The following is a 24,281-nucleotide window of genomic DNA, read 5'->3' on the forward strand; positions in this document are numbered from 1 at the left end:
ACACACACACACACCTTACCTGAGTCCCCCGAGCTGATGTTAGGATTTCCCTGCTGAAAACAAAACGGGTTCTATAAATCATATATTTCTTTCTGTGGGTAGTCTAAATATTAATAGTGCATATAACAAATGGACAGCACTTGAAGAAATATACACCCCCCCCCCAAAATTGTGATAGGTGAGTCTTGGTTTCTAGAGGTTTCCTGGATATTGCTGTTTTTCTCCTCTAATTAAATACACTTCCTAGACTATGGAAGAAGAAAATGTGGTGGCATTTTAACTCAAGTGAAAATGGAGCATGCCCCATATCCTTCTCTAATTGTTAAAAGTGAACCCACCTGAACAATTATTTATTTATTAGGGAGACACAAAAAACTGAATGTTGCCACTGTTGATACACCTCATCCAACCATACTTCATATTCTGGTGGATACACTTCAAAACATCTAGTCATGTACTAAAAAACAATAAACTTGTTATATATATATGTGTAGTAACATTAAAGTCAGAACTCTGCACTCAAACATAATTTTACTTCCCTTATGGATCAGTTTAATCTTTCTCAAATGGTCAAAAATGGGATCAGAATGAATCCCACTAACAAAAGGTTTTCTGTACGAGACATCATTATTACCAACATACCAAACAAACTTTCACATTTACAATTTTTATCAAATTATCTTAGTGCTATTCTGTCTTACTGGTCTTTAAAAACAATTAAGCTGGCACCTTAGCAAGCTGTTAGTTATTTACTTCCTAACAACACTAACAGTAACAGTAACTAACAAAAACTAAAATTTAATACTATATATATATATATATATATATATATATATATATATATATATATATATATATATATACTCAAGTCCCAAATGCAAGGAACAGGCCGTTATTAAGTCCCAAACCTGCTGATAAATACAAGAAATGGGCCGTTATTAAGTCCCAAACCTGCTGATAAATGCAAACGGCTGTTATTAAGTCCCGCCAAGCCGAACAAACAAAACAAGTGCTGTACACTTTCCCGGCTATTACTGAGTGCTGTAAAAGCTGATTTCCAAGCAAAACAAACAAAATGAGTGCTGTAAGTTTTCCCGGCTGTTACTGAGTGATGTAAAAGCTCGCTCGCTCGCATATGCAGCCGGAAGCGCAATTCCGACTGGCTGATAGCCCTGACGGAGCTGACGTCATCACGCACATGATGATGTCAGCTCTGAAAGGGCCGAAATTCGAAAATGGGAAAAACATAAAGACAAAAATCGGAATTGAAGGGGTGCCAATTGGGAATCATGGCACCCCTTCATTTGGCCGCAAAACTCGGTAAAAACCGAGTAAATCAGTATGGTTGGGAGGTATGCTGACTAGTGAATCAACTTTTAGGGGTGTCTTATTGATCACATAGCTATTCGAGGTGGCTGACTTCTCAAAAGATACTATAATGAATTTCTTGGCATTGAGTTTTAACCTATGGCTTTGGCACCAAGTGTTTGTCTGTGTTAGGCCTTCCTGAAGGGGGTTCCTGTCTTGCGGGATTCAGTGACTGCTCCCAGTTTGCAATCATCTGCAAACTTGGTCAGCCAGAGGCCTTTGACATTAGCTTTGACCTCCAAGAAGTAAATGACAAAGAGGAATGGGACCAGCACAGAGTCCTGAGGGACTTCACTAGTGACCAGCCTCATTGTAGAGGTATCATCACCAGTCCTAACCTCTTGTGTCTTATGAGTGAGCCAGCTAGCTATCCAGAATGTTATAAAGGGGTTTATGCCTAATTCTATAAGTATGTTGACATTGTGAGGTACTGTATCAAATGCTTTAGCCAGATCTAGGTAGGCAGTATGCACTACTTTGCCCTCATCCATTGGCTTAGTGACCTTTTCAAAGATGTCCACCAGGTTCAGTAAGTATGTTCTTCCTTTGACAAAGCCAAACTGGAATGGTTCCAGTGTCTGAAGGTTTCCTATGTCCTTGTTGATAATTTCAATGATAATTCATTCCATGGCTTTGCAAGTAAGTCTAGTCAGACTAATGGGTCTGAATTTTCCAGGATCTGTTTAAGGTCCTCACTTATGAGGGGGGTTGACTGTCATAGTCCATCTTTCTCATGGTACAAAGCCTGTTTTAAGACTATAGTTAAATAGTGACTCCAGGAGTCCTGGTAGGTTATATTTTAACTGTTCAGGAGGCATCTCGGAATGTTATTGAGGCCCATTGAGGCTGTGTGTTTGGCTTTATCAAGCACAGCCAGTATAGGCTGCCTAGTTATAGTTGGAGGGGTTATTTTTAAGGGTAGCTGAAGCTGAATTTGCCTGCTAACAGGTTCACTATTATCTTAACCTCAAAATTGGCTTTGTCTGTCTTTATTAGCCCTCTTAGTTGCCTACTTAATTTGATTAGAGAGTTTTTATTTTTGTAGGAATTACCCTTCCTGATTTTTGCAATATTTGTTTTTTCTTTTGCTGCATATACTATTTAATTTGGAATGCCACTAGAGTGGTTTGTTTCTGGGGCTAGTTCTGGGCTTACCTCTGGTAGGTACAGCAGCCTCTATGCAGCCGTTGACATTGGATGTGCAGAGTTTCTGAGTTTCTGTACGCAGATAAAGTACTTTGCTACTAGCTTTCTATAAGTACACAATGATTAACCATTCTTCCATCCATCTTACACAAATTTACAATGTTCTGCAAGGTAAAACAGTTTCCATAAACATCAGTGTTTTACATGCCAAACAAAAGCTCTTTTAGGACTGTCTTTCTATCAGATAAATAGGTTTTAATACATTCTTAAAAAGGGTGAATATTCCTACCATTATAAAAAGGATACTTCTATGAAGAGATTTATTGAAGAAGAATGTCTAAAACTATTACTAAAGTTAAAGTTGGAAGGGTGGTCTAATGGGTAAGATGTTTGCCTTACAAACACAAGATGCAGGGTTTGAGTCTCACAAGGGATAATTGGCTAGGCTTAAAATGGCTTGCAAGGGCAGTTAGCTTAGTACTAGCCTATGAAAGTACAAATATCGCAATTCCAACATGGGGCGTGTCCTCTTTTCTGACCTTTCTCTATGTTACGGTGTTGTGAGATGTCCTATAAATTTGTATTTCTTTTATAAATGACATGGATAAATGCTCACCATTTATGTAATAACTGACTCTCTAAGTATAGACCCATATTTCCTAAGAGCGTTAACAAAAGGAAGACTGTCAGCACTATATTTAGTAATGAAGGAGTAAAGTCTATTATCACCCTTCCATATATCTGGATGAAAAAAAATATCCAAAGAATATACAAGCCTAATTTTCTTTTTTTCTTCTTCTCAAAAATTTTTTTTTCAAATAAATTTGAATGAATTCCATAGTATTTACACATAACATCTTAACTATGTACACTATTTACATTAGCCTGACACTATAGCAGATCTTAATGTATGCAGTTACTTTATAAGTATGTCCAATAAAAAAGTAATGTCTTTCTGCTTTTCTTGGTTAGGAGACACCACAGCGGAACTCCGGTCTGCTAATGTTTGGCAGTAGATTTTTTACGGTGCCGAGTTGGCAGCCCGATGCCCAACCTTCAAAGAAGGCACATCCATTCACATTCACACCTACCTGCATGTCTTTAATGTCACTCGACCTCAGGGAGGACATGCAGACTCCACACAGAAGGCGTTCCAGCCGAGAATTGAATGGGAGAACCTCTTGCTGTGAGGCGACAACGCTAACTGCTGCACCACCGCGGCCCTAAGTATGTCCAATCAAAAGCCTAATTTTCTCAAATAAGTCTGACACAAATTCTAATGGGCAGTTTCTAGAAGCACAGTTCTTAATGGACTTTCCTGCATATTGACAGAACAAAACATTATTCTTAGTATTACAGCTTATCCTAGTAAACTGTCCATGGCTCAGTCTTTCATATTGTGCCTTGGATGAAAACATCATAAGGCAGTTACTTAAGTATATCGGTAACCTTCTCTTAAATGCAGTATTCATACTTATATGAGATTAAAACAAGAGCATCTAAAAGGAAACAGATATGCTACTTTGTTGACAAGAAAAGAGCAGACCTCTCTCATTTTTATTGAGCTATATTATATGTTTTCAGATGTTGAATGGAACTGCACCATATAAAATATATTCTTCATGAACTGATGGTATAAAATGACATAGGATGTACATAACAGATATGAGTAAACATACCCTCGTTCCCTTACTGAGAAAAAAATACTGGCTTATAATGGGGCCGTACTGCCCCAAAGCAGTTTTTACATCTAGCTATAACCCCTTTTCTTAAAGACAGATGTGCTATTTTTTAATACTAGCTCTAAATAATTACAGCAAAAACATGCCTTGCTGAGTAATTAGTATATTTGACTACCGAAAGTCCCAAGGAATCTAGTCCTTTGCCTGTAAATAATATAGGCGTACCTCCTGTTACCAAAATATATCCTGTTCATACCTCTCAATCTCTTAGAGCAAGAAATCTGGACAAAACCATAAATAATGGGGGAACAAAGGCCCCAAAATAGGAATAATTTTTAAATATTGCTCCTGCAAACTTAAAAAGTTAATAGAATAACAGGTTTTGCATTAGCATGCATTTTCTGAAGGGTATGAAATCTGAAACTCAAATGCCTGTCATCATTTTCTTATTTTAATCTTGCCAATGATTTGCCAGAAAACCACAAATTTATGAAAAATAGACCCCAAAAAAATGAGGCAAAAATCTGGACATTCTGCAGAAATCTGTACAGTTGAGAGGTATGATTCCTGTTTCGTATTCAGCTTGTTTAGGTTTATTAAGAAAAACGGATGTGTCTTTAATATAACTTAAAGCTTTGGTAATGCATTCCTTCAGCGATGATTCAGAAAACGTTCCTATAAGTACCAGTGTAAGGAAATGATTGGTCTCAAAGGAGATTTTTAGGTTTGCTAAAGACAAGATGCCTGCTAAGATGTGATGCAGTACAAAAGTTATACTCAACTTGTATAATTTGCCAAGAAAATAATATTTTATATAGCACCATATCAGCATATTTTATACTTTGTCATCTGTTTATCCATCATTTTTTGGTAAAAAAAAAAAAAAAAAAACAGGGTCTGATAACATATCCAAGATATAGATAGTAATATTAAAATATTTACTATCTAAAGTAACAGCTGCACTGTCCTTTTCAGCACTCAGAATTGTAATAGAACTCTCATTCTATAAACAGAAAAGTGATATTCTGTTATTTTTTATTGTGTATACTGCACTATTTGTAGGTTGCAAAACATCACATTGTTTATAAATATTCAGGAATATAAAATAGCAGAAATTGTAAAAATATGTGAAAAAATATTCACAGACTCCATCAGATGACTTATGCTTAAAAGACTAGGAAAGTGGTACAGATACCAACAATGTGAAAACTGCAACCTAATTATTTAAGTTGACAAGGCATATGCATTACCAATAAGACATGCATGTTACTCATTCAGACTAAGTGTAACTGTAACAAAAGAAAAACAGTCTTTGCAACTTTCTACCATCAATTCCAAGCTCTTCCAAGTAGTATAAGTTGGACTTGTTAAAACGTTGTAGAGCATAAAGGTAAAGGGGAGCAACAGTGAATAAGCTAATAAGAAATGCATCTGTTATGACATGTAGAAGTAACACAGGAACATTTTTTTTCTTTTTCAGACCAACCTGAATTTTGACCCAGCTGCACTGAGGCCAGGAGGACCCCCAAAGAGTCCTGGACTGAAACTTGTCCATTCCCCAAACATCAGCCCAGCTTCCACACCAACCACGCCTCCCACTCCCACCACTCTATCTCAGCCCATTCATGATGAAGTACCAGTTGGTTTTGAAAATCCACCTGAGGGAGCACCTCTGCAGTCTTTCAATAAGGTAGAGTATGTAGATTACTCAAATGGCAAAAACACAACGCATGAATATTCAGAAATAATGCAGTGGTGAATGGCTAAGGATGTAAAACTGGATGGTGCTATTTTCCATCGCTGTAATACAAAGTTTCTGACAAAAAAGATCAAATGGTTCTCTTTCTTTAGTACAAGTGCAAGCAAATAGAGATGTGCTCATTTCAGTCCGCATAAAACCTACAAGTTTGAAAAAATCAGGGGAGGCAGTTTTCAAAGTCCAAATTGGCCACATCCACCAAGGACAATCACAAGGCCTTCTTCACATATGTCCGGAACCTCAAAGGCAACACCTTAATCTGCTCTGAACTAGTGGTCAATAAGACTGCATACACAAATACCATAGATACAGCCAACCTGTTGGCAGACAGGTTCAGTGAAAACTTCTCCCTCCTGTCCCCACCCATCAGTAAACCAGAACATCACCAGCACTGGCTCCCCTCCCCTCATCACCAGGAGCAGGTCCTTAATGCCCTCACAAAGGCAAAAAATACAGTCACCATGGGACCCAATAACATCCCTGGCTGTATCCTACATGAACTCAGGCATGAGCTCTCAGCTTCGTTAGACACCCTATTCAACCAAAGCCTGAGCACCGGCTTCATCCCAGCTGAATGGAGGACAGCCACTGTCATCCCTCTACACAAACGTGGAGCATCCACTGACCCAGGCATTTATAGGCTCATCAGCCTAACTAGTCTGATCTGCAAGGCCATGGAATGCATTATCATGGACCTTGTAAACATGGACATTGGCAACCACCAAACGCTTGACCCCACACAGTTTGGTTTTGTCAAAGGGAGATCATGACTGTTAAACTTGATCAACTTCTTTGAAACAGTCACCAAAGCAATGGACAAGGGGAAGATGGTGCACAACAGCAACCTTGACCTTGCCAAAGCCTTTGACACTATTCTCCACTCGGGCATAAAAGATAAACTCTCCCAGCTAGGCATCAACCCGTATGTTACCAGATGGGTAGCTAACTAGCTCATTGATAGAACCCACTCAGTCAAAGTAGGGGGAAGCCATTTCTAGTAGTAGACCCATAACGAGCAGTGTACCCCAAGGATTGGTCTTGGGGCCTCTACTGTTTGGGATATACTTTTCTGAGGTGCAACTAAAACCAGTGGTCTGTGGCTGACCAAGTTTGCAGATGACTGCAAGCTGGGTGCTGTCTTAAATTCCCCTAGTGATGTGAACATCCTCCAAGAGGGCCTTACCCAAACTAATGACTGGTGCTAGAAGCATGGCCTCAAACTGAATGCCAAGAAATGTAACATTATCCTGGGAAAAATGTCATCCCCACTAATTATCCCATTAATAACAACATACTAAGCATGCAATCAGTCATGAGGGACTTGGGCACCCAGGTTGATAGCAACCTGACTTTTGACCACCACGTTGCCTCTGTTGTATGGAAGGATTTCTACATGGCCCACCTCATAAATAAGGGTATTTCATCCAGGAACAAGGAGATCATAACATCCCTGTAATCCTCCCTTATCAGACCCATTATCGAGTACAATGCCACCTTCGGCATGTACCTTGCCAAGAACATGCAGCAGTTGGAGAGACCACAGAAGTTCCTGACCAGGAAAATCCAGGGTCTCAAACACCTATCCTATATAGATAGGGTAAAATCCCTGTCCCTCTACTCAGTCTCCTACAGATGCTCAGAGGTGACCTGTGTCTGGCATACAAGGCCATTTCAGACATTTCAGATGGAGTTGCTGCATATCCATAAGAGAAACTCCACTCAAGCAAGCCACATGCAAGGCCTTAACCTGGTCTGTGACATTAATAGAACTTGTTGCCGGGATAGATTTATGTCCCAAAGACTCCCCCGTCTGTGGAATAGACTCCCTCTCCATGTCAAGCGGAGTACCTCTCTAGCCCTCTTTAACAGGAACCTGGACGACTGGATGGGAAACAGAAAATACACCCCTGGGATCTCACCTGTGTCCCTGATGACTTTGAGGGGAACATGGGTGAAATTCTTGGCTAGACTTAGAAATGCCTCCAAGCCAATAGCCTAGTATCATCCTATGAACCTATGACTTTAAGTCCCTGGACATTGAATGCAATAAAGAATCTTTACCTGCAAGGGCTGGAAACCTTCATGTACTACTGAGGATAAGTACTGGCTCAGGCACACCTCACCCCCAAATGTTTGAAAAACTGAGTTAATAAAGCACACAATCCATTATATTCAGGTGCTTAAAATAAATATGTTGGGGACAAGCAGTGATTTGCAACACTGCTGGTTACCTGACAACAGAAGATCCATTGGAAATGAAATCTTGTTTCAGCCTCCCGATGGTATTGTGAACTATCCTTGCAAATTGCATGTAGGCTTCTTGGTTAAGCTGCCTGAATCCCCTGATCCTTCATCTATATCCTTTTCTCTTTCCTCTTTTCCTAGACTGGTAATGAGCTGTCCACCTTTTTGTTTAAAGGCAGTCACTACAAACATGTCTTCTTCGTAAGTCACCCAATTCTTTTACATTGGGTCTAAAAGTCATTACTTCCCAACTTCCTAAAACCGTTCACTGACTTCAGTGCACTTTCACTTGTGTGTGTTTCCTGTTTAATCTATGTCTTACCTCCACCATAGTACTTAATACATGGAAAGAAGCTATAATAACACTGTTTCGAAAACAGAGACACCTGTTTGTGGTAGAAAGTCACTGTATTACTTTTCTCTATATACTTACTCAACTTGTGAGGTATTCTCTACCCATAACCAAGATGGATTTCTGATATACTCCACCATTATTGTGGTTATCCCCTGCCTCACAGATGCTATAATTAATACTATGTACAAAGATCTCTTGGCAGGTGCAGGATTTGCAGATTTTTTCATCAGTTGTTACTTGGAAAGGTTGCTCTACAAGAGTTGGTTTGCTCAATCACTCTAATTAGTTTAAAAGTTACTTTACAGGCAAACCCCTTCTTAGAAAGTGTATGTCAAACAAATGTGTGTGTGTGTGTAGATATAGCTGTGTGTTCAGCTATCATGGCAGGACTTCCATTTCCTCAACTATCATGTTCTAAGAACATCCTTGAGTACTTTTCCAACTATATTCATAGACCAGACTGTCCTGGAAGAATCTAGATTTATCAGTGCTTTTTACATACTGATTGCCTTATCCTGACATGCAATATCTTTAGACATTGCTGAACCACTGCAAATAACTTTACCAGAACAAAGCAAATTATTTTCACGTAAAGAGTTTCATTATAACTCTGAAATAACCCATTTTGTAGCACACCTGCCAGAATAAAAAAAATCTTCAAACATAAACATCAGTACATGAGTATATATGAATAAGCACACACACGCACACACACACACACACACACACACACACACACACACACACACACACACACATGCTAACATGATTGCACAAACACACACACACACACACACACATTCACATACATACACACAGAATGAGCATGAGCACACATGGAATACACGCATTTAATCGAAGACACCAACACTGAACGTTACATTTTCTGACCCTAAATGTCGAATCTCACAGTGGGGAACAGTCGGAATGTCGGGCATAACACCGAATTCGACATTTACGAATCGCTCAACCACCAAGACAAGCACTACCATGGATCAAGAAGGGGGGGATATTAGCCTGGCTGGCATTCGGTGTTCATGGATTCGGCGTTTGAAAGTTGGACATTGTGTGAACCTGGGTCACTGCCTTCGATATTTAGAATGTCGGACAACTAATTTTCAATTAAATGCATGTATTCTGCACACACCCATACACACAGAGACTCACAGAGTTGCTAAATGAAAATTATTGACCAAAACAAGTAAAAAGGTCACACAGAAAAGCCACATATGAAAGAAATAACACAAACACCCAGGCAAATCAGTGTTTACAGTTTATAATACCTTAGACCTCCTGTGAAGGAGGCCCACAGATAGGGGGCATACAAGAATACTCATGTCCTTGAGGGTTCATTTGCATATTTCCAATGAGCCTCCTTCAAAGTAGGTTTAAGGTATTTCACAGGGAAGACTCTATTTTTGCCTGGGTCTTCTTGTTGCTCCTTTATTGAGGGTGCCAACTCATTTGTTGCATAGTACTTGAAGCCAGAGAGACTATGGGTACAGAGTGGGGGGTGGGGATATGTGCAGTGCTGCTATAGCTTGATTACAGCCTGCACTTGTTCAGGAGTGTAACACCACATGCACTAAGGTGATCTCAACAAGGTCTACCACTTACATCACCAAGCGTGTTCTGCAACATATCACTGCTTCCTCCTTAAGTCTCTCCTGACTGCCCGCTCTTGTGAGCCTTGGTCTTGCCAAACCACAAACTGCTGTTCAGCAGAACCTGTGCACATCTTATTTTAGGGCACAAAACAGGAAGTACTGTGGAGAGTTTTGCAACGCTTACCTTCCTGTCTGTTGTCTCTCCATTTGCTTAGTACACATTTAAATACTGCACCTTCATTTTTTCTACTTCCTGCACAGGTGTTTGAAGACTTTCTCTTCTTTTCTTAATGCAAGATGTCTCAAATCTGTGTCACAAATGTTTCTTTCTTCATTAGAAACATTAACTTCTTTCTTATCTACTTGTTATTGCTAAGTGTGTTCTTACTGGGAGTAATCTATGAAATTTTAATGTGTGTGTGTGTGTGTAGATATAGATATCTATCTCTCTCTCTCTATATATATATATATATATATATATATATATATGTATGTATATAAAATCCACACACTCCACATAACCAAGAAACCACTGCAAACAGGAAGGGTACCAGTTTAATCAAAACAATAGAAAACTGCAACACTCAATACAATTCTTATTAATCCACAACCAAACTTTCAAATATTGCTCAGTCCACAGAGTGGTTTCACTGCTTTATTGTGAAGTTTTGTCAGCATGTAATGAAAACAGAGCTGCAAGAAAAGTGTGTAGTCATCAGAATTTAACTACCGAAACTGCACCTGTGATAAATATTGAACCCTTGAATCTTGTCCTCAAGACATTTAGAACTTCTTGGATTACTTTCTGTTTTTAAACAGTTAAAACGTTTTAATAAATTTGTGCATTATTGAAAGCTGAACCTACATTCTAATGTAAGATAAGAAGACAAAAGAGGGTTTCTTAACAGTACTGGCCAGTATTTGTTAATTACCTACTGAATCTGACTGGTATTACTTCCATAAGTAGTCACAAATCAAATTGGTAGGAAGTGAGATGGACTTTTTTCTTTATGAATCAATTTCTTGGCATTTTGTCAACTTTTGGAGTGTGTGTGTGTGTGTGTGTGTGTGTGTGTGTGTGTGTGTGTGTGTGTGTGTGTGTGTGTGTGTGTGTGTGTGTGTGTGTGTGTGTGTGTGTGTGTGTGTGTGTGTGTGTGTGTGTGTGTGTGTGTGTGTGTGTGTGTGTGTGTGTGTGTGTGTGTGTGCATATGTGTATGTGTTTGTGTGTGTGCATGCATACATCATGAAAGCTGCCTGTATAGCCACATTGATGGGCTAGTAGGGGGAAACCCTAGTGCTGTTAGGTCTAACAGCACAGTGATTCAGAAACATAACACCCCTAACATAATAACATAACATAATAACATAATAATAGTAATAATAGTAATATAATACCATAAGACCCCTCTGTCTCTTCCACCTAATGTGGAAACTAACAACATTTTTGACCTCAACCCTGTCCCAACTAACACCATAAGAACAGTGCTGAAAAAACTGAAACCTTCTTTCTTAGCAGCTGACCAACTCCCCAATGAGTACCTCACACTGTCAGCTGATGCCATAGCTCTGCCTATCTCCATTCTGGTAAATAAGTATATAGCAAAACAATATTTCCCAAAAGTATGGAAAATTTCCCATATCACCCCTCTGCATAAAGGAGGAACAGCAACAAAATTAAACAGTTACAGACCCAAAGCCATCCTTTCCCCGTGTCAAAATTCTGGAAAAATTTATCCACACTCAATTACTACAGTACCTGTTATCTCACGACCTTATCTCTCCCTTGCAACATGGTTTCAGACCAAAACATAGCACCACCACAGCCCTAATTAATTTCTCTAATGCCATCAACCAACTGAGAAATTCAAACCAGCAAGTAGCATCAATATTGTTAGACATGTCAAGAGCATTCGACACTTGTCTCCCATCAGAAACTCCTTAGTACTCTTGCTTCACTAAACCTATCAAAGACTTCCCTCTCCTGGTTCCTAAGCTATCTTTCTGACAGACAGCAAGCAGTGCGATGGAAATCTGAACTCTCACCACTTCTGCCTGTCTCGATTGGAGTCCCCCAAGGGTCCATACTAGGACCTCTTCTTTTCACCAATGATCTGGCATCATCCACAACACATGCTAAAGTAGTTCAGTAAGCAGAAGATTCAACTTTAATCTGCTCAGCCGATACCTTACCAGACCTCCAAAAAGTAGCCCAACAAACTTTTCATGATATAGAAACATATCTAAGTAAATCACAACTAATCTTCAACCCCAAAAAGATACAGTTAATGCTATTTACCAATAGCAAACAATCACCGACCACTCCTCCTTTCACTATTCTCTGAACAAACAACACAGTCATCCAACCAGTTGAGCATACAAAACTCCTTGGAGTGACAATTGACAACAAACTCAGATTTGACCAGCACATAGCCACCACAATGAAGAAAGTTCACATCAAATTTGGCTTACTGTACAGAATCAAGCCATTCCTCACTGACAATAGCAGACTAGCCATATCCAGAACCTTCCTCCTCTGTACACTACTATATGCTTTCCCCCCTTTACCAACTTACAAAAAATCAGACTTAACCAAATTGGAAACGTGGTACAACAAAATAGCCCATTTCATAGCAAACCTTCCCCACCAAACCCACTATTGTATTGCTCTACATAAATTAAATTGGCTCAAGCTACCTAACCTTCTTCATCTCTACCAACTTAAATTCACACACAATATCATCTTCCATCCTGACAGTTGCCCATCCCTCGAGGAACTTGTTGTTCCCTACTCATGTCTACGAAGTCTAAGATCTGCAGACAGAAACTTTCTCACAGTTAAAGCTAATAACACTCATGGTGAAGCCCAATTCTCAAATAAAATAGCCATATTATGGAACTCTTTACCCCACACCCTCCAAAACACACCTAAATCTACCAATTTTAAGCAACTACTATTTGAACATCTATCCAAGAACTGGCATTGCTCCTGTGCCATACCTGACTGACAAGATATCTATAACTCTGCCGACACACTGTCCACCCCTTATCTCATTTTCTCCCTCTCCTCTGTGTTTATTACTGCTGAAAAATAAATATATATAAGGAAATCTCATTTGGTCATAACTATTGATGTAAAGTTGTTCAATCTCGCCTTCATTCTTACTGATGGGTTCGGAGCTGAACATCGGCTCCGATTCGGCCAAATAGCAAAGCTCGAGGTCTCTAACAGCTCGAGGCCAAGCCCTATCCCACAATGCACCACTGCATTCCCCAGATCTAGTTTGCCGCTGCAACTGATCGGGTGTTCTTTACAGCTCTTGGCCGTTTCTTTGGATTAGATAAGTGTGATTTTCAAAAAATTCTACCTTTTTCTCTCTATTATTGTAGTTTAGGTTATTAGTAATAAAAGTGTTTGGCTTGGTGTCTGTTTGGACTTATCTCCAGTTGGATAGTTTTTTCTTTTGTTAGTGTGTTAAGATACCTGGGCGTGGCCCTGTTATTTTAGTTGGCTGTTGACCTTTTGTGGTTAGTACATAGCTCTATCCCAGACTGGTTAGGCTTGCTGCAATTTTTTGCACCTTTCTTTTTAGCTGGTTAGGTTTTTGGCCATTTTGTTTTCAGACTTGAGGCTTTTGCTTATACTGTTAGCTGGTTAGGCTCTTAGTAGTAGTATTGCTGTTGTATAATAAGCTAGTTTCATAGCCGATAGGCAGATAGATATATTTGTTCTTGGATTTACCTGTTATTGGATATAGCTGTTATTTGGACCAGAATGTCAGAGAAGGCTAAACTGAGATTTAAACGGTGTCCCAAATGCAATCAGAAAATGTCAATAACGGATGGTCATTTCACATGTGTGTACTGTCTAGGGGAGGTATGCTTGCAGGAGGTTTGCTCTATTTGCCACGGCTTTAGCTCCAGGGTTTTAGTCGAGAGAAAGTGTAAGTTGGTTGAAAGGGGCTTAATTAAAACAGCCTTCTAGACGGATTTGGATTCTGCTTCCAGTCAGCTAAAACCATCTTCTCCTGCATCGTCATCTGGTTCGGCACCAAAGGGCTCTTTGGTCCCGAAGACATCTAAGAAGGCTATGGTCTCGGCTCCAGTGCCAATGGAACCGACCCCATTTCAGGTAGCTGGTAGGAGCCGGTCCCCAGTTCTGGAACCGGTATCTCCTACCTTGAGGTTCCCGATCCTGGGGTCACCGGCTCCGTAAGTGGTATCCTCTCGGGCTTCTAGATTATCCAATTCAGATGTGGACCGAGTGGTGCAGAGACTTCTACAGGGCCCGGCGCTTACAGAAATTCTGCCAGTTTCGACTCCCGCAGCTTCAGAACCGACAAAGTCCTCTCCTATTGTTGTTGCTCCTCCTCTGACTCTCACCGAGACTTCGGAGCCAGAGGAGGCCAGTCAGTCGTTGGTGGAGTCGTCGGTGCCGACACTCATCTCTGAGCTGTCAGTACCGACCACCCTGATATCCTCTGCTCCGGCTATGGAATCTGGGAGCCGACACTCTCCTGTCGGCTCCAGGGAGGGAGGGGAGTTGAACCAATACGTCAGTTCTGACTCTTCCTCTTGGGGTGTCAGCACGGATGAGTTTGGCTCCTACCTTGGGCTTAGAGCCGGCGGTTCTGGTGCTGGAGGAGTCTTCGGTGTCTTTGGACCTGGGTGCTTCCTCGAATCGGAGCTGAGGGGCCTTCGATGCCATATGGGGGGCTTTGTCCTCCAGGACTTCCACAACCTCTGATATGGCCACTTCCTCCCAAAAGGTGCCTGCTTCTTCTCCGCTACCACAGTTTCACCATAAACGTAGGGAGCCAGAGCCTCAGGACACCCCCTTGGGGAAACCCTGCTCTTCCGAGACTTCCCCAGAGATTCCCACTGAGGAGGTCCCTCGGAAGAGGCTATGTAAGAGGAGACATCTAGATTCCCCTCAGGAATCCATCACGTCGGATACCGATTTGGAGGAATCGGAAGGGTCCCCTAAGTCCCCCTCTGAGGATATTTCCTTCAGGGATATCCTTGAGATCCTTAAGCAGAGGGGGACTGGCAGCCCCAAAACCCCACTGAGGATGAATCGGTGCTCCTGAAGACTTTCGGGTCCCGACCCTCCACCTCTTAGGTGTCTCCGCCCTTTGATGAGTTAATGGATCTTTTATCTCAAAGGACGTGGGAGGTCACCAGATTCTGTGGAGTTTGTTTCTAGAAGGCCAAACAAGTACATATCAGCACCCCATGACAAGGCCTTTTTATCTAGACCCATACCTGTTGATGCCATGGTGGTGGCGGCAGCCACTAAAAAGGAGATGTCGGAGACTTCTACGTCTGTCCATCCTCCTAATAGAGAGTCTAGGATAATGGACAGATTCTGGAAGCGCATGTTCAGTTCTACGATTTTTGCACTTCGGTCATTGAACTACCTGACCCATTCACACGTCTACAAAGAGATCTCCTCAAGGAGCTTGGAGATATTCTCCAGGGTGCAGTAGCCGACTCAGTGATGGACAAGGTGTCGTCTCAGCTTGCCACCCTCAATTCTATTGTAGACTCGTCCATGCACCTCGTATCTTACGCAGATGATGGAACGAGTAGGGCTGCGGGTACAGGTATTGCTCTGCGGAGACATTCCTGGATGCGCTTATGTTCTTTTGCGGAACCCTTTAAGTTGTCATTTGTGAATCCCCCTTTCGATGGTTCCTCCTTATTTGGACCAAAAGTAAAAGAGACCCTCACCAGATGTGAGCAAGATGGTAAGACTCTATCTGCCATTGGAGTCCGTTTTTCTACCCCTACTAGACCTTAACCCAAAGGCCAACGGTGTGGGAAGATGTTGTTCCAAAAGATCCAAGGAGCTTTTCCGAACTCACTAGGTGAAGCCTCCTCCAGGGGCAGAGGGGGAGGTAATGGTGGAAGACGATGCCCATGTGGCAGAGGGGGTCCGCAGAACCAGGGTGACAGGGATCAGTTCCTTGGGAAACCCTATCAGCGCTCCTGAAAGGAGGCCCGACTGTCCTGCTCTGGAGGCAGTCAGGGGACGTTTGTCTTTGTACCTAGGCGCCTGGCTAAATATCTCAGAAGACTGATGGGTACAAAATGTTATATCCAGAGGATATTCCATCCCCCTTCTCTCTTACCCCAGACCAACAAAAGGAATCCCAGATGTTCCACCCAGTCTACGGGATGTAGCATCCATACAGGTCCAGCAAGGATCCGAAACTTACTCAAGGTTCTTTTTGGTACCAAAGAAGATAGGGGACTGGAGACCTATTCTGGACCTCAGCAGGCTCAACAAATATGTGGTAAAGACAAAGTTCTGGATGGTCACGCTACAGTCCATTCTCCCATATCTAGGGAAGGACGATTGGATGTGCTCTATAGATCTCCAGGATGCGTACTACCATATCAAAATGGCAAGGCCATCCAGGGATCATCTGCGCTCCCAGCTGGAAGCCAGTCATTTCCATTTTCGGGCCCTGCCCTTTGGTCTCACTACAGCCCCCACAGTGTTCACCAAATGCATGGCAGTGGTCATGGCTCGCTTGAGACATTCAGGAATCCAGGTTTTTCCTTACTTGGATGATTGGCTCCTTACTGCCCCCACCAGGCATCAGCTTATTCGGGCAAGGGACGCTACCATGGATCTTTGTTCACAGCGGGGCATTACAATAAATTTAGAAAAGTTTGCCTTATTGACATTGCAGCATACAGTCTTTATAGGAGCAGATTTAGATACGGTCAGCATGTCCCTGAAGCTCCCTCCTGAAAGAGTGCTTGTCCTCCAGCAACAAATTGCAGATCTCCTATCCAAACGAAAAGCACCAGCATCACAGATTCTCAAACTGCTTGGCACTATGGCAGCAGCGATTATTGCAATACCTCTTGCGAGATCTCACATGCGAATTCTTCAGTGGCTGCTATTCACGCACTGGACATTTCAGGAATTACCCTTGAACCATCTAGTGCTGATTACCGACTCTTGCAAGAATGATCTTCGCTAGTGGCTTACTTCGGAGACGGTGACTATGGGCTGCCCTTTTGTTTTCCCCTCTCCAGTAGCAACAGTAACCACGGACGCCTCCCTGATCGGGTGGGGGGGGCATTATCAGGGATGTACAGCCTAACGTACTTGACAGGCTCATTTGCACATAAACGTCCTGGAGATGAGAGCGGTTCTTCTAGTGTTGCAGGCCTTTCTAGACTCTCTTCCCCTCGGAACACTTGCAATACAGTCGGACAACATGTCCGTGGTCTGATATATAAACAAACAAGGAGGGACCAAATCCTACCCCCTGTGTCAAGAGGCTCTGAGATTATGGAATTGGGCAGAGTCCACCCAGCATTTTCTGATTGCAATGCACATCCCGGGGAAATCTAACGTAATAACGGACAGACTCAGCAGAGCTATTCTGCTACCTGACGAGTGGTCTCTCAGGAATGAAATAGCGGAAATGATTTTCAGCAGATGGGGCCAGCCTTGCTTTTTGCCACCTCCACAAACACCAAGTGCAGCAACTACTTTGCCCTGATCCCTCAACAGGGTCAGCCACGGAGGGACGCTCTGGTCCATGATTGGCCTCCCGGACTCCTTTATGCCTTCCCTCCCTTCCCGCTGATTCCCAAAGTATTGTAGAAAGCCAGTTTCCTGGGCAGGACACTCATCTTAATTGCCCCATATTGGCCTCGTCAATTTTGTTCCCCCTTTCTGAAGCCTCATCTACTAGAGGAGTCTTGGATCCTGGACCCAGTGCTGGATCTGTTGACCCATTCATCAGGAGCTCTTCATCCCTCTCTTCAGTCCATCAAACTGACAGCTTGGCTGCTCCAATTACTAGAATAGCCAGGTTCCAGAATTTATCAGAAGAAGCACAACATATCCTTTTGTTGAAACACAAATCATCTACTAGGAAACTTTACCTCAGTAAGTGGAAAAGGTTTTCCATTTGGGCACAGCAGAATAATATTGACCCTTTCCAGGTGTCTATAGCAGATATACTGGAATTCCTAACTAAACTGTTCAATGAAGGAGCTGCAGCAGCAACCATTTGAGTCCAACTCGCTGCTATTTCTAGTTTTCATTTAGGTGCAGCCGAAAATAGTATCATGTCTCATAAGCTGGCTAAGGCTTTTTTAAAAGGTACTATGCACTTAAAACCACTGATCAGATCTCCCACTACTCCCTGGAACTTAAATCTAATCTTGTCTAAAATTATTCTTCCGCCCTTTGAACCTGCCTCTTCTTGTGAGCTGATGTTTCTTTCATGGAAGACTATATTCTTGTTGGCTATTACATCGGCACGTAGAATTTCAGAATTGCAAGCCCTTTCCATCAAACCGCATTACCTAATATTTTATAAAGATAGGGTTTTCCTCAGGACAAATCCATCCTTTCTACCCAAGGTATGTTCTGAATTTACACTGAATCAGACGATTGAGTTACCCTTCTTATTTCCTAACCATTCAAATCAGTTGGAATGTATGCTTCACAAACTTGATGTGCATAGACAATTTCGATTTTATTTGGACAGAACAAAAGATCTCAGAAGGGCTGAGCAGCTGTTTGTCTCCTTCTCAAATTCAAGAAAAGGTGCACCTGTGTCCAAAACTACCTTATCAAAATGGCTCTCTGATTGTATCTCATTTATCTACAGAAAAGCGGGTATTGCATTACAGAACAAGGTCAAGGCTCATTCTACAAGGGTGGTTTCTACTTCTGCAGCCTTCTTGACCAGGTTGCCTATAGATTCTATTTGTGCAGCTGTCCCCTGGTCAAATCCACATACTTTTATATCTCATTTCAAAGTGGACAAGGTCTCTAGGGACGGAGCTTCATTTGGATCTGCTGTCCTGAAACAGGTACTCCCGTGAGCCACCCAAGATTGTGGTGCTGGGGATGCTACCCATCAGCAGGAATGAAGGCAAGATTGAACAACTTCACATTAAGAAGTTATGTACTTACCATAACGTTCCATGTGAGTTGTTCTTCTAGCCTTCATTATTACGACCCTCCCTCCTACCTCCTTCCTATGTCTGGAAACAAAAGAGGTATCACTTGGTTTGGTTTTGGTTTTCTTGAAGAAGCTTCCTTTTACCCTGGATTTATGATTTCCTTGAAATCTGGGATAAGTTTCTACTCTAGTTGGCAGCAAACAAGATCTGGGGGAATGTAGAGGTGCATTGTGGGATAGGGCTTGGCCTCGAGCTGTTAGAGACCTCGAGCTTTGCTATTTGTCCGAATCGGAGCCGATGTTTGGCTCCAAACCCATCAGTAATAATATAGACGAGAGTAACAACTCACATGGAATGTTATGGTAAGTACATAACTTCTTATTTAATATGTACACACTACTAATTTTATTTTTTCTCACAGTGATCCTCATTGAAATGCTTGTGTTTTTCTTTTTGAACCTGTATCTAGTAGAAAACTGTATTGAATACTACTTTGTATAGACTAACTAGAAGATATGTATTCTGCATTTTACTGTATGTATGTATACTATTGTACTATCTAATTATTATATATTGCTTGTATTTCTGTGGAGCTTTTCTCCCCGGGCTTCTGCTGAAAATGGGCTTCTGGCCCAGTCGGACTTTCCCGGTAAACAAATGTAAATAAATAAATATAAATAATAATGCGCTGCTAATGAAATCTTGCTCAGTGTGGCTTTATCATATCACTGAATCACAGATTACAGATGACTTGTTACTGGGCAGTGAGGTGTTGGCCAATCAACAGTGGCAGCATTAATCTGTTTGAATCCTGGTAATGTTAATCTGAGCTAAGTTTTCTGAATATTGGTATAATTTTTTAATATTTTGTTGTTAGAGTACATATTATATGTGTATTTTGTAATATTTTAATATTTTATTTGATTTAATGTGGTATTTTACTCTTGTTTTCCCTGCATTCTACCTGGTTGATTTTGTAAGAATAATTTTCTGATGTTATGTGATCCTATCTCGCCTACATTCTGACTGATGGGTTCGGAGCCGATCCCTCGGCTCCGACTCGGCACGCTTATGCCAAAGAGTGAAGTCTCTTATTGGCTGAGCTTACTATATCCCAGGATGCACCACTACCAGTCCCCCAGATCTCGTTTGCCGCTAACTAGCAAAGACGTGGTCTCGAGCTGGCTGAGCTAAGTAGTGTTTTCACTAACTTTTTCTGTCAGGAATTTGCTATTTCTATAACAAAAAGCTGTTTTAACAGCTACTCTGTACTTTTGTGTGTGACTGGAAATTTTTTTGTGGAAAATTTGTGTGTGATTGGGTGTTTGTTCTGACTAGAGGCCACCTTGATCTGTAGGGCCTTTCCCTGTCAGTCAATCCCTTTCAAATCCTTAGGGGTTCTAGGATCCCCTTGAGTTATTTTCTCTGTTGTTATCGGGCTGTCAATCTTAACCGGCAACTGTAAGCTAATCTTTGTAGTGTCAGTCAATTTAGAAAGACAATACAGAATAGTGGGTTTTTTTCTGTGAGAGAGTTACTGGATTGTTGTTATAATGTCTCAGGCTCCTAGGCCTTCGGGCTTTAAGAAGTGCACTAAGTGCAGTTTTAAAATGTCTATCACGGATGACCACTCTCTCTGTGTATATTGTTTGGGCGCCAAACATTTGCAGGAGTCCTGCAGCGTGTGTCACGCGTTTTCCTCGAGGGTCCTCCAAGAGAGGAAAAATAAACTTATTTTGAAAGGCCTTATAAAACCCTCTTTTGAAGAAGTATTAGCGTCCTCTCCTTCTCCTGCTAAAAGGAAAAGGGCGTCGGCTCCGACCAGTCCGTCGGACCCGACCGCCAAAAGACATTGGCAGGCTTCTCCTTCGGCTCCAAGGACTTGGAGCCGAGGGCGAACAGTCTGCCTCGATGCCTCCAGTCTCGACTCCTCTGGCTTCGGAGCCGATGGCTGGGGCATCGAGAGGCGGGTCACCTTCATCGGCTCCACTGATCTCGGAGCCGATGAAGGTTGTCCGCCAGACACTTCCTCGGCGCAGTCCTCCTCGGCACCGATGGAAACTGGTTTGTGCATTCCTTCGCCGATAGTTATCGAGTCACCGGTCCCCTAGTCCCTTGGGGCCGTTGGAGAGGCCTACTCGAACCCGTTCGGTCTCCTCTAGGTCATCGAGGATGTCAGATTCGGACATAGACAGGGTGCTCCAAAGACTGTTCCAGTCCCCAGTCTTTCAAAAATTTGTTTCGGCTCCAACCCAATTGGCTTCAGAGCCGATAGCCCACTCCATTGCCATTCCTCCTCCGACCGCTTCGGCTCCGTCGGAGCAGGTGCTGATGGAGCCAGTGGAGATCCTAGGGTCGGCTCCGACCCTTACTCCAACCCCGGCCTTCGGGTCCGAGTTTAGCACGTGGACTTCTTCGTCCGGACCCGGGGGTGACGTTTCGGGACCAATGCTGTCGGTTCCGAGCCTCCCTCTCGGTGCTTCGGCCGCGGGACTTCCGTCTGCTATCATGGCTCCGGGGACCGGACACTCCCAGGATTCTGGGGGTCCGGCTTTCAGAGCTATGAGGAGTGCCTTGGCCAAGTCTTCTTCGGCCATCTCTACGGCTTTACCGGCACCTTCCCTGGGCATGGAGACTGGGTCTTTGGCAGTTCCCCTGTCTCTAGGCAGCGGAGCCCCGGGGCCTGAGGTTACCCCCACTGGGGGTTCCCCTCCTCCTGAGGGTTCTTCGGAGTTGTCTTCGGAGGAGCCCCCAAGGAAGAGATCGTGCAAGAGGAAGCACGTGGACTCCCCCGAGTCTCTTACATCGGACACTGATCTTGATGATGCGGAGGGGTCCCCAAAGTCGTCCTCGGATGATGTCTCATTTGCAGACATTCTAGAGATCCTTAAGCAACGAGGCGGCTGGATTTCCAAACCCCCCTCCGCTGATGAGTCAGTACTTCTCAAGGCCTTTGGGGCTCAGCCCTCCGCCTCCTGGGTGTCTCCGCCCTTCGACGAGCTCCTGGATTTGGTTTGTCGGAGGGCGTGGGAACATCCAGATACTGTGGAACCAGTGCCTTCTCGCCCTAACAAATTTTTGTCTGCCCCACCCGAGAAGGAGTTCTTGACGAAAGGCGTGGCCGTAGATGCCATGGTGGTGGCATCTGCTACACAGCAGGACGTGGCAGAGGCTTCAACGTCTGTCCATCCTCCTAATAAGGAGTCTAGGAGCATGGACCGGTACGGGAAGCACACCCTGACTTCAGCGGCCTTTACTCTAAGGTCCCTGAATTATTTGGCACATTTCACCAGACTACAGAGGGATCTGGTCAAGGAGCTGTCAGACTCCTCTCAGGTAACCTACCTGAGCAGCTAGCCCAGTCGGTTAGCTCTCAGTTGGCTATCCTTACCTCGATTTCTAACTCGTCCATGAGGCTCATTTCATATGCGGCGAAGGCGGGTAGAGCGGCAGGCACAGGCGTGGCTCTCACGGAGACAAGCCTGGCTCCGTTTGTCATTTCGTGGAGGCCTTCAAGTCTTCCTTCCGACGCTCCCTTTGATGGGTCCTCTTTGTTTGGACCCAAGGTAAAGACACTCTTACCGCTGTGAGCAAGAGGGAAAAACTTTATCTGCCGTAGGAGCACGTTATTCCACTCCCTTTCGGCCTTATCCCAAGGCTAAAAGAGGAGGGAAGATGTGGTTCCGCAAATCACAGAAGTTTTTTTCTCAACAGCAGGAAGATTCCCCTTCCAGAGGCAGAGGACGGGGAAATTTTTCTGGGAGACGCCGTCCCAGAGGCGGCAGAGGGCCCCGCAACACTGGAGACCGCGAGTCCTTTCGTGGCTCTTCAGCCTCTCACACTTCATGAGGGATTGCCCGGCTGTGCTGCTCCGGAGCCAGTCGGGTGCCGTTTTGCCAAGCACCTAAAAGCCTGGGAGTCTATTACTCAGGACAGATGGGTGCGTGGGATTATTGGCGGAGGTTCCAGCATTCCCTTCACACACTCACCCCACCGTCCCAAAAAATCCTGGACCCACCACCCAGTCAAAGGGAAATTGCAGCCGCAGAAGCTTCAAAGCTGCTAGAAAAGGAGTCATCCAACCGGTCCCCACAGACCAGATCAGATCCGGAAATTACTCAAGGTTCTTTTAGTGCCAAAAGACAGGGGACCTGAGACCCATTTTGGATCTCAGCAAATTAAACCAGTCTGTCATGAAGTCCAAATTGCGAATGGTCACTTTACAATCCATTCTCCCATTGTTGGAGAAGGATGTTTGGATGTGCTCCATAGATCTCAAGGACGCCTATTATCACATACCGATACATCAGGCGTCCAGGAGGTATCTGCGCTTCAGCCTGGGAGACAGTCATTTCCAATTTTGTGCACTGCCCTTTGGTCTCACCACAGCCCCCAGGGTGTTCACCAAGTGTTTGGCAGTAGTGACTGCTCACCTGAGGAGTCTCGGATTCCAAGTGTTTCCCTATCTGGACGACTGGCTCCTGACTGCCACCACCAGGCATCTACTACTAGACAACCTACAAGCCACCATCTCCTTGGGTGTTTCCCTGGGAATTACATTCAACTGGTCAAAGTCTGTCTTGCTGCCCTCTCAGCGCATAAGATTCATAGGAGCAGAGATAGACTCAAAATTGATGCGCATCTTCCTTCCTACCGAAAGGATTCAAACATTACAAGGTCAACTCCGAGCCCTGCTTCCAAGATCCAAAGCCCCAGCCAGGTTGGTCCTGCAACTTTTAGGTTCAATGTCTGCCACGGTTCTCTTAGTTCCGCTGGCAAGATTGCACATGAGGATTCTTCAGTGGCTGTTATCGACACAATGGTCTTTTCAGGATCTCCCCCTCAATCATCTCATATTGATTACAGAAACATGCAAACGGGACCTCCGCTGGTGGCTTCAGCCATCCAATCTGAATCAGGGAAGACCTTTTGTTATACCCCCTCCGGTGGCCACCTTGACAACGGATGCCTCCCAGACGGGGTGGGGGGGGGCATTGTCTGGGCAGGTTAGTTCAGGGTTCTTGGCTTCCAGACGAAACTTTTCTCCATATCAATGTATTGGAAATGAGGGCTGTACTTCTGTCCCTACAAGCCCTCCACAAGTTTCTCCCTCAAGGCATTATCGCTATCCACACAGACAACATGTCGGTGGTCTGGTATCTAAACAAACAAGGAGG

The 24,281-nt window shown here is 43.4% G+C and overlaps 1 protein-coding gene across 1 annotated transcript in view; it reads left to right on the forward strand.

Moving 5' to 3' along the window:
* RCSD1 (RCSD domain containing 1) overlaps positions 1-24,281 on the forward strand; it is a 1,115,611-nt gene that overhangs the window by 1,014,136 nt on the left and 77,194 nt on the right. The window contains exon 8 of the mRNA XM_044073103.1: positions 5,677-5,886. Within this exon, the coding sequence (XP_043929038.1) occupies positions 5,677-5,886 (210 nt within the window). The remainder of the gene's footprint in view (positions 1-5,676; positions 5,887-24,281) is intronic.

The sequence above is a fragment of the Protopterus annectens genome, chromosome 5.part1, assembly GCF_019279795.1.
Source record: "Protopterus annectens isolate FY-2018-M chromosome 5.part1, PAN1.0, whole genome shotgun sequence".
In the NCBI taxonomy this organism is placed as follows: domain Eukaryota; kingdom Metazoa; phylum Chordata; order Ceratodontiformes; family Protopteridae; genus Protopterus; species Protopterus annectens.